Source organism: Gobio gobio (genome assembly GCF_949357685.1).
Source record: "Gobio gobio genome assembly, chromosome: 7".
NCBI lineage: Eukaryota > Metazoa > Chordata > Actinopteri > Cypriniformes > Gobionidae > Gobio > Gobio gobio.
Window position 1 is genome coordinate 26,683,307 of NC_137103.1, and position 12,081 is coordinate 26,695,387.

Consider the following 12,081-nt stretch of genomic DNA (forward strand, 5'->3'; position numbering starts at 1 on the left):
AGGGCTGCAACTTCAATTTTAAAATGACAATATCCTGGCCGGACAACTGTTGTCAGTGATATAAGTATTTGAAATTAACATGATTTCTTAATGTCTAGTGACATATCAGGGCCATTTTATGATTAAATGAAATACAATTCTTACATACAGTTCCTTTAAGTATTTTACTCATACTAAATATACATTTATTTGTTCAAAAATGTAGTCAAGTAGAGAGTAAAAGTTGCTAATATCTTTGATACTCAGTACAACTACAAAGTAGCCAAAAAGATAATTAAGTGCAGTAGCTAATTACATTTACTCAAATACTTTACACCACTAATTAAAAGTGACAGTAAAAAAGTGACAAAAGTTTTCTACATCTAATAATTGTTCTTTTGAAATGTATATTCATCAAAGAAACCTGAAAAAAATGGATCAGGATTTCTACAAAAATATTAAGCATCACAACTGTTTTCAACATTGATAATAAAAAGAAATGTTTCTTGAGCATCAAATCAGTATATTAGAATCATTTCTGAAGGATCATTTGACACTGAAGACTGGAGTAATGATGCTGAAAATTCAGCTTTGACATCACAGGAATAAATTACATTTTTTAAATATAATTAAAATAGAACATTTATATTTTAAATTGTAATAATATTTTACAATATTTGTATTTTTGATCAAATAAATGCAGCCCCTTGGTGAGCATAAGAGACTTTTTTAAAGTCTTACCAACCCCAATGGTAGTGTATTTCAACTAGCATAATGCTATGTCAATATTTTTGTTTTTGAAAGTGTAATTCTATGGTGGCCCAGTAGTGCACAACACAACCCAATATAAAAAGCAAACATAAGTTCACAACACAACGAAAACAAGCCACAACACAACGGAATCAAGCCACAACACAACGAAATCAAGCCACAACACAACGAAAAAGCCGAATCACGACGAAAAAGCCACAACACAATGGAAATGCTCCCAACCACTCGGGTGCACTCGGAGCACGGTAAAGTTGCCACTGTTCTATAGAGTCGGCAATCTTACAAAGATATCAATACCACAATTAGTTTTAACAGTATGTAGGCTAACCATTGTTTATCGACATTAAATATTAATTCAAAATCACCTACATGCATTATAGCTGCATATTTATGCTCGAGAATGCTTTGACCCGATACCACGGCGATAAGGGAACGTCTGCCAATTCTACCAAGTGGTTGAAAAGTATAATTTGTATGAATTAAAATTACTAAAAACTAGGGCTGTGCAATTAATCGAATTTCGATTTCGATTTCGATTTTGCCTCCCAACGATCACCAAAATAGTACAATCGAGAAAAATCGATTATTTTGCCTTGCGTTCTGAATGAAACGCGCACGCGCACATCCGCCCCTCCCGAACCCACAAATCTCTATGAGGTCGTGAGTCTCGTGTGCATATCATCCGCTGGAATTTAAAAACTCGGCGCGAGTAAAGATGGCAGAAGGAGGGCAGTTACAGCAGCGTTTGGTGAGCAAAAAAGGCAAAACCAACTCCGTTGTCTGGGAACATTTTGGCTTCGAGGAATCAGAGGATAGCAGAAATATGTTTCGTGCAAGATTTGCTACATGGTAGTGTCTGCAACGCAAGGCAACACCACGAATTTGTTTAACCACTTGAAAATTAAACAGAGTGACCTATGACAATCTAATAAAGAAACAAAAACTGACGAGAGCAGGGGTGCCGTGTAAACGTCCTTTTTTTCCTTCATATTTTTCAAATAATTCTCTCTTTGTAAACTTTGTTCAATGCATGCGAGATTGCGAGTGCTGCCATATTTTCGAATATGACCAGTCGTTTTCACCGTCATCACGCGGGTTTAGTGCTTTAGGGTTTAGGTTTAGAATGAGAAGCCGCGCGCGCTGTGAGAAAATGTGTCTCTGTGCGTTCTTCCGAGAGCGCGCACACGTCTCTCAGCGCGCAAATATTGAGTTCTCTTTCAAGTCTTGCTCTTAAACGGACAAACTCACACAAAACGTATGTCAACATGTCCATCTTGATGAGTATCTTTGCAGACATAGTCTGTATATGCCTTAAGTGAACTTTATACAGTCGATAAAGAAGACGCGAGGTCTTAAAGGGGCAGTAGCCTTTACTGCTGTCTGTTTAATGTCAAACAACAAAAGACAAGGACATCACTCACTGCTCTTGATTGAATAGCTTTTGTAAATTTAATAGGATTAATCTTTAATTTATGCACTCAAATATGCAATGTTATTTTACATTTGATACATTTCTGTACCTGAAAACTAATGTTAGACGTACATGAAAGCATAGCCGAACCATATTGTTGATCTTATTTATTTGTGGTTATCATTTTTACGTGAATACTTTTATACTTTGATTTGAATATATGTTATATTATTTATTTTAATAGTTCAAAAAGTACAACAAATGTTACAATTTCAATTGAATTGTTGAAAGGTGTATTTTTAATAAATACAACACATTCCCAAAGTCATGTGAAATAATCGTGTTACATAATCGTGATTTCAATATTGACCAAAATAATCGTGATTATGATTTTTTCCATAATCGAGCAGCCCTACTAAAAACAGACATGTTAAAATTCCACAGCTTGATTGTATTGGTAAAACTGACTAAGTAATGCACAACACAACTTTGGAATTTGAACATTTAAAAAAAAAAGTTAATTTAATTCATACAAATTATATGTTTCAACTTGGTGGAATTGGCAGACGCTCCCTTAGCGCAGTGGCAGCGGGTCAACGCGTTCTCAAGTATAAATATGCAGCTATAATGCACGTAGGTGATTTTGAATTGCTATTTCATGTCGATATACAATAGCACACTTAAAACTGTGGCTTTATTTCTTTGTGTTGCGACTTTTTCGTTGTGTTGTGGCTTGATTTCGTTGTGCTGTGGATTTATTTTGTTGTGTTGTGAATTTAGGTATGCTTTTTAAATTTCGTTGTGTTGTGCACTACTGGGCCACCATAGTAATTCTTTAGGAAAAGCTTTTCGGTATGTCCTCACTTGTCAGTAGCAGTCTTCAGAGAGTGACACTGGCGTCTGAGCGTGACCACGCGTCCCCACAGAGTCATCAGCCTGGTCTGCTCCTTCCCTATGTGGCCTGTCAAAACCTGTATTCAAAAAAATGGTACAATGTGATTAATAAAATATTAAATAAATAAAAACAATCTGTTCTATTAATAAAATATTGCTTATATTGCATTAATGAAAACCAGTAGATGCTCCTTTTGCATGCGACTGATCCTACGGCTACAGTTTGTCAGAAACATGTGGCGTACACTGATTGTACTACCACAAACACTCATCCTTCTGTATCTGTCAGTGAAAAACAAAGCAACAAGTGCATATTTACAGAGCCTTTCTCTGCAAATTCAGTCTGAGGAAGAGAAATCACTGTGCTAGTCATAATGTTTACAGCTGCAGAGGTATGAGAAAATGCTGAATCAGTGTTTGATCCTTCACATCTCACAGACATTTGAGCATTACCAATTACTGCATGGTATCAGCATTGTAAGCCAAATAAAATACATTCTAAAATGTTTGTCTTAAAATGTAATATGAAAATGACGATGCAATATTTGAGATTATTTTAAAAGACCTACCAAAGCACACATTTTTTATGCTCTTGTAATGTCTTTATACTCTGTGAAACACCTCTGAAATGTCTTTTCGCACCCATCCACTAATGGAATCCACTAACAGCTTGTACGTGACTGCCCAGTTGCTTAGTCATAATATATTGCAAAACATTCCCTAATGCGCTGATAAAATGAGCTCAGAAAAACTGAGCCATTGCTAAGCAACTACTGAATGCGCATGAACTTGCTTGCAAGGCCACGTTCACACTGCAAATTTCAAGAGCGACAACTTCATTTTAATGCTCTACATTGGAATTACTGTAATTACAAGATGACAACTCAGAGATTTTGCTACATTTACATCCTCAGAGGACACAGAAAATGTATGTTGCTATGGCAACACTCATACTGCCAAAAATGGACTGGCTTTGTTGTGGCAACATAAAACCACAGAATTGTGCGCACATCCAATAAACTTTTTGCAGGTGCTAGATTAGATGAAGCATTTAAAGGGTTAGTTCACCCAAAAATGAAAATTCTGTCATTAATTACTTACCCTCATGTCGTTCAACACCCGTCAGACCTCCGTTCGTCTTCAGAACACAAATGAAGATATTTTAGTTGAAATCTGATGGCTCTGAAAGGCCTCCATTGGCACAATGCACGGTTCACTCTCAAGACCCTTAAAAGGTACTAAAGACGTCATTACAAAGTCCATCTCACTACAGAGGTTCTACAATAACTTTATGGAGTGACGAGAATAGTTTCTGTGCGCAAAAAAACCCTAAATAACGACTTATATAGTGATGACGATTTCAAAACACGGCCTCATGAAGCTTCGAAGCGTTATGAATCAGTGAGTCGATTCAGCAGTTTGAATCGCCAAATTTGGCGGTTTGACATGTGATCCGAATCATGATTCGACTCACTGATTCATAACGCTTCGAAGCTTCATGAGGCCGTGTTTTGAAATCGTCATCACTATATAAGTCGTTATTTAGGGTTTTTTTGCGCACAAAAACTATTCTCGCCGATTCATAAAGTTATTTTAGAACCACTGTAGTGAGATGGACTTTGTAATGACGTCTTTAGTACCTTTTAAGGGTCTTGAGAGTGAACCGTGCATTGAGCCAATGGAGGCCTTTCAGAGCCATCAGATTTCAACTAAAATATCTTCATTTGTGTTCTAAAGACGAACGGAGGTCTTACGGGTGTCGAACGACATGAGGGTAAGTAATTAATGACAGAATTTTCATTTTTGGGTGAACTAACCCTTTAAGTCGAAGTCGACAAGAATCTGCACACTGCCGTTGCTGCTCCCAAAGATTTATTAGAAAAGACAATGTTTGACAATGTTCGTGTGCAAATGGTGTCTTTTTTAATAAATCTTTGGGAGTTAAACATAAAACCTCTTGCAAAATACTTCTAGAATAAAAAAAGTGCACCTGGTAACGCTGGTTATAGTAAATGACAAACAGATCAGAAGCTGCTTCCAAACTAGTCTTGTGTAACCAGACCTTCTGACTGACAACAGACGGTCTGGACACTTTAGCAGCAAGAGGGTGTCTGACCGACATGTAAAGCAAGCAACCAATCACAGTTCGTTTTGTTCTGCGTCATGTTTAGGGGTGTGAAAATTTAAAGTGTCCCCACAATAACAGACCAGCGTGCAATTCAATCAAGAATGCTGTGCAAGTTTACTGCAACAATGGCGCTGTGAACTTCGCATACTTTTGTAAATCCAGCATTTAGCTGATCCTGATAAGCACTCATTATCATAGATGTAAATAAGCTTTCTTTTTCCATTAGGGGGTTTGGCTTTGTTTCAAGGCAGACCGTTAAAGAACGCAACACACGTGTCTCCCAGAAATTGTAGTGAATTCAATCAAATGACGACTTCGAAACTCCCAAAGCGTTTTCCATTTTGTGTGCCATATGCATCAGACGTTCAGCCAACGGTCGGTGGGTGTGACGTCTGAGGCAGAGACTACTTCCCAACTAACTTTAACAGCAGTAGTTGAATCCGCTGCCATTTTGGTTGTTTTTACATGGTCACAAAGTTCAAGGCTGAGCTTACATAAACTATGAGCTTCCATTACAATTGTTAAAACGCAGCTTAAAGAGAATAACTGCATCAAAACTTTTTTATAGATTTACATTTACACATTTCAATGATGCTTCCTATTTAAAGCGATTTACAGTACTTTAAATATTTTATCAGTATGCGTGTTGACTTTGCTCCCTGGGAATCCAACTCAAGATCTTTACTGACAAACATACAGTACATATCCCAAATATGTAAATAGTATGTATAAAGATTTCTTCCTCACCTCTTTCTCTTTTTGCCAGTCGAATTCTTTCTGCACCACCTCCTCCACCGCTTTAGACCAATCAGCTGTTAGTTTTCGCAAGTCGTCCCTCAGGGCTTCATTAGCCTCTGTGGATTGGCTGAGCTGACTCCGCAGAAGAGCACTGACCTCTGAGAGCCCCGAACTTCTGCTCCAGTGAACAAACACAACTCAGTCACAGGAATTCAAGCACTGAAAACATACAAATCTTTCTTACACAGCTCCCGCACCTCTGCTGTTCCTCCTCCAGCCTGATGAGGGTGCTCTCCAGCGTGTCGCTGCGTTCATCCCGCAGCATCCTCTGTGAAATTCACAGCGTTAATTGTGACGCTCACAGCTCTCCAGAAAAACACTGAGGACTGTTGTCTGTCTCACCTCTCTGATCCTCAGCTCTCGCTCCTCGCTGATCGACTGCTGCTCCAGAGACTGACAGCGAGCCCTGTACTCCAACACCTGACAAACACATGCATGAGCACATTAATTACCAGTGAGGGACTGTTTGGTACTAACTGAGATATGATTGGTCCTCTTAAATGGGTAGGCTAATGGGGTATTCACATATGCAGCGTTTTTTTATTACTGGAGGTTGCGGAGTGATTGTATTGCTGGTCGTAGTGTCTGTTCTAGATGCACTTTCATTATTGGTTGGCCATATGGTCATAGCTTTTAAAAACATGATCCCAAATGGGCTTTATTGTTGGTAAAATAAGATTTCTTTTTCAGTTTTGACAATGAATCGGTTTTCTTGCTGCTAAAAAAACATGAATAAAGTTTGAATATAAAATCACAAAAATGTATAATATCATGAACAAGACACGCATGATTATCAATGCATGAATCTGATTAGAAAACAACCCTTTATAAAACACAAAAAAAGGATTCAATAGATGTGGGAGCTGAATACAAAAACACAACAAAAACAAGAAGACAACAACCAGATAAAATGTTTGTTGGAAATCATCTTATTTTCTTTATTAACACTCAAAACTGAAAACTGAAGATCCCACTGGTTACAAATGCATCAATATGGGATACATTGTACACTGCCTCGTAAGTTAAACCCTATTTCTTCTGAGGTTTAACCACCAGAATTTCAAGGGCCCGCTTACACCATACACCTCAGACCTCCTCCTGCCTTCCATTATAACGTGTTGCTGTCTGGCTTTGTCTGTTTCTCCAGCAGATTTAATATTTTGGCACAGCCTAATAAGCACTTATTTTCATTTTTTATTTATTTTTTATTACCTTGTAAATGTCACGCTTCACAAAACGAGGAAATAAAAAGATCTATATAATCTTATATAATATAATCTTATATAATATATATATATATATAATATATATATATATATATATATATATATATATATATATATATATATATATATATATATATATATATGATCTATATACATTTTATTATTTTATAAATTATATTAATTTAGATTTTTCCCAGCCTTCACTTTGGAAACCCTTTGATGTAGAAAAAAACTAGCTTTGAAAAACTACAAATCAAGTAAGTTCTTATTTTAATTCACCCCCAAACTTCTAAAATTCTAAAATGTAATTATTTAAATTATTTTAGTTACTTATTTTAATCTATAAATTAAAAAGGGGAGAGGGCTTCAAATATTGTTGTGGATAGAGGGGTCAAAAAGCTAGAAAATCTAATTCATAGTTAAACTTCTCTCAACTTTGCTGTTGCTCATGTCATGCTAAAGCGCACTGTATATGAATAACTTCCAGTCTCACTGTCACTGCAAATTGCTGTACGTGTGAATCCCCCTTAAATGTTTTAGATATAAAACTAGAAAACAAGATCCATGATCTGAATCTAGAAAGAAAAATCTCTACAAGGACCTTCAGTCATCAGTTATATGAAGGAATATTAAATGTGTGCATGAGTTCAGACCTTGTTCTGAAGTTTATGGATGAGCAGAGCCTGTCTGGCTTCTCTCTCTCTGCCCTCTCTGAGCTTTCTCCGCCATTCTCTCTGCTCATCGTCCAGACGCACTGATAATGACAGAGACGGGTCCAGTGTCTGAGACAGCTACACAGCATGGGTACAAACACACAGAGAGATCATCAGTTGAAAATTGACATGAAAATTTCATTTTATGAGGTTTTTAACATTAATATGAGTTCCCCTAGCCTGTATATGGTCCCCAAGTGGCTAGAAATTTTGATGGGTGTAAACCGAGTTCTGGCTGTCTTTCTCTGCCTTTGAGAAAATGAGAGCTCAGACGAGCTAATCTGGAATTTTCCTGTTATGTCTTCATACCAGCAAAAGCTACCTCCCCTTCCTCTGCTTTGCCCGCCCAGAGCATTCGGAGAAAATTGATTCACTTTGTGTCAGCACAGGCTTTACAAACAGACTTTTACCATATGAATTCGACAGCACAGCGACAAACAGTGAGTAACAGTGTTCATTAATGCCTGATCTGTGATCAGTGATTTCTGATGTGTAGCTAATCATTCAAGTTCACTCAGACTTTCTTTCTAGATCGTTTAATGATCGCCGCCTTGATGCCCTAAGCGGAATGCATCAGTGAATCAAGCCAGTGACTAAAACGATCGTTTCTGTTAGTAGCATGAAACAAATCCGTTTTTTAAGTGATTAAACTACAGAGAGCGATCAGAGAACACTCTTTATAATGTTCGTGTGACAGAGGGCTCTGTCACGATCACGACAGCACTACATTTTACACGCACATTTGATCCATTATCCACCTGGTTTATTGTTTCCTACCCTTGGGTGCACACGAGGGTCAGGTTAACGCTTCAGTAGCATACATAACACACACATATTCACACCATGATCGCATCTTTTTCCAAATCCCCTTTAGAAACACACACAGACAACAGATAAATTAATCCATAGATGCTTATTGGACTTATCTGCATATTATGTTTTGTCTTTGGTCACGGTCTGTTTGTGTTGTGGTTAGTCCAGGTTACCGGAGGCAAATGGCAATCAATCTATCGATCACACGTCGCGAGTGTATCTGCACACTTGCCCAACCTGGCGTTACAATGAATGACGCTGTTATGCTGCACAACGAAGCTCTTACTGTATTCATATCGATGTCGTGTTTGCTGTTAGTTGTGGTCAAAGCATTTTGTGACAGAAATAGCGTTGCAATGACGAGATCACTGCGTTCACGCGATCAACAGACTGTCTGTGTACTCAATGCTCATCACTGCAGACTTTCATGTGATAGGAATAACGTTAGATCATAAAATAATGCTATAATCCACACTTTGACGATTCGTTCATCTTGACGGCTGTAATGGTACATTACATGTGTTACAAAGTTCGTAGAATAAGGTGGAAGACAGAGTCGACGTGACTGGGACTGTTTATTCAGAACTCTCAGATACAAATAAGCTTGCGCTAACAGCACAGCGCTCTCAACAACTCGGTACAATAAAACTTCTCCAGCTCTCCCTGGAGTGCCTCGTCAGTATCTCTCTCTCGTGCATGCAGTCAGTGCGTGCAGTGCCTCGCTAAACCACGCCCCCTCCGCAACATAATCTAACACTCATTTCAAATGCAAAGATTTCAGCCAATCACAACAGTGGGCGTTTTCACTGAAGTCTCACAGCAGATACGCCCTTGAAACAGAGCATTCAGCCAGAGGGGTAATAACAGTATAGAGAAAATGCCTATTATTTCTAAATTATGACATTTTTTTTATGTAAAAATCATACTAACAATATAAGTACACCTCAGGAAACATTATAAAATAATAGAAAAATGCCATGCCATGGGACCTTTAAGCATCAGTACAGTGACGGACCCCATACATCACTGACTTCCTCCTCCTCACCCTGTCGGTCAAAGCTTGAGCTCGAGACTCGAGCTCTTCCCTCTCTGCCGTGCTCTCTGCCAACTCATCCTGCAGACGTGATAGCTCCGCCCTCAGCTCCGCCCTCTCCTGCTGCCATCCGATCAACAGTTCTGATTCCATACTCGGCCATCAGCTGTGAAACAAAAACATTTATTTAGATGAAATGATTAAAGGTATCATGAAACACTATACTATTACAAAGCAGCAACCTCCTGTGGTCTCTCTCAAAGCCCACACGGAAGTGACTGGCTCCAAAAGGGAGTCAAATCTGTATCTCCCCCATGTAACAAAATAAAATCAAATGTTTACAGCCTGGTACAAAAAGTGGTTTTAGTCTATACAGCTAATTTTGCTCTTCAAGACCACTGTGAGGTTGTGAATTTTTTTTAGAACTCATCCATTTAAATTATATTAAGCATTATATTTCTGCATAATTAAAGGTGTGGCCAGTTGAGTGACAGGTCGATTGCCACTATGGCACCTCAGCTCCACCCACGTCACGCCTCTTTGCCCATTTCACTTTCACTTTCACTACACTTTCACGGAAATTATGTCCAAATTTTTTACACATACACAATAAGTAAAAAGAAAAGTTGGATGGGAATGTAGGATATATTATCCATCGGGAAGGGAATTGATTGGATTGTGAAAATTATTCACTATAGGTTATTGGAGGGTAGGGCCTGAAAAACAAGAGGGTTTAGTGACAGCAATATTTCATATTTCAATAAGAGATTGACAAGACAAACTTTTTTAGTATTTGGAATAACATACACTGATAATTTGCTCACAATAAATAGGATACATTTTTATTTAATCAGTGATCAAAGAACAATTAGCACAATGACAATTTACTAACACTAGTATTCTTATATTTACTATGAAGTGCTTTGCAGATCGCCTGTGCATCCATCCAGCAGAAAAGGGCCGATAATACACACTCAGATGATCTAACGTTATTGACTGTATATTGTAAGTTTGTATGATTAATATGCTAGCATTTGACAGCTTGGACAACTTCAGGCTTTAGTTCATTTATTCAGGTTATAGGAGCACTTCGGAGTGATTTCATTGACTGATTCCGATATATGAGACATATTTATATATCATACATATATGGTGTGTTAATTCACAATCCCTGCGTACAGAGAACTTTAACTGCATTAATAAATCGCTGTTAAAGTGCAAATATAATGTAGTAGCTTACTTTTGAAAACTCGGATTACTTCACTGTGTCCATTCGCGTATTGCGGTGTGAAATAACACGCAAAACCTCAGATATGCGTGTTTTAATCTTGTTTTTCTGCCTTCCTGCAGCATCCGGATTTGAAACTGTAAAGTCGAGTGTTTTGAATGAGTAGCCCGCGAGCGTCAATGCGCGTGCTGTGGACAGCGCCACTAGGCGACTCGGAGACGCGTTTACCATCAGTTTACTGCTGGATACTGTACATTTGGGGTGATATTATGCTGTATAACATGTAATCGAGGCTCTTCAAATTCACTCTTTGGAAAACCAGAAGCTATAAAGATCTGCTATTAGGCAAAAGGCTTGTTTTTCGACATCAAAATGACAATGACAAAATTGAATAGGCTAAGTCTAGGATACACAATAACAAGTAGGCCTATGAATCATGAATCCAGAGGGTTTTCAGATGAATTCACCTTTAAATTCATATTATATTATTTTTTAAATAAGATAGGCCTGTAATAATTATTTTATTACATTTAACTGAATTGTAAAAAAAAAATTAAAAAATTGTTTTATTGTTTTCCTTTTACTAAATTATCTTTCCGTTGTTTGTTTGTTTGTTGAACTATATGAACTAGAGAGTATTGAGTCATAGGTGTGTCATGTCCTGACACTGGTTAGAACAATCTAATCTAGTTTAAGCTGATTAGCAAAGAGCCAGGTAGGACTATTGATTTAAATAACATGCAGAGTTGCTGCACATTTCATGTTGTTAATACTTGTACAGAAGGTCATTTTTTCAAGGGGTTTGAAAACAGAGTTGGGTGAAATTTTGACACTCTCTGCGTGGTCTATCTGAAGACATTGTGATAATCTGTCCACTGCATTATATTATTTCTGGTGCAGCTCATCCGGCAGTTTTTTAAAGACATGTTGATTCTCTGGTCCTGTTATCTTTTCCTCACATATCTTTCTCTCTACCTCTCCTTCAACTTCCTGAGAAGTTTGCTCACCCTGGACAGTGAAAAGCAAAAGGTGACTGCAAGAATTCGCAGAAAGAGGCGGCGCAGGGGAAGGTCAAGGCTGTCCTGTA

At 37.8% G+C, this 12,081-nt stretch overlaps 1 protein-coding gene across 1 annotated transcript in view; it reads right to left on the reverse strand.

The window, feature by feature from the left end:
* Positions 1-11,165, reverse strand: part of LOC307129041 (uncharacterized protein) — a 31,552-nt gene extending 20,387 nt beyond the window's left edge. The window contains exons 1-7 of the mRNA XM_079821155.1: positions 11,007-11,165; positions 9,779-9,932; positions 7,861-7,998; positions 6,324-6,401; positions 6,179-6,249; positions 5,931-6,096; positions 3,026-3,132 (exon numbers count right to left, since the gene is read on the reverse strand). Of these exons, the coding sequence (XP_079677281.1) occupies positions 3,026-3,132; positions 5,931-6,096; positions 6,179-6,249; positions 6,324-6,401; positions 7,861-7,998; positions 9,779-9,919 (701 nt within the window). The 5' untranslated portion in view covers positions 9,920-9,932; positions 11,007-11,165. The remainder of the gene's footprint in view (positions 1-3,025; positions 3,133-5,930; positions 6,097-6,178; positions 6,250-6,323; positions 6,402-7,860; positions 7,999-9,778; positions 9,933-11,006) is intronic.
* Between the last annotated feature and the right edge of the window lie 916 nt (positions 11,166-12,081).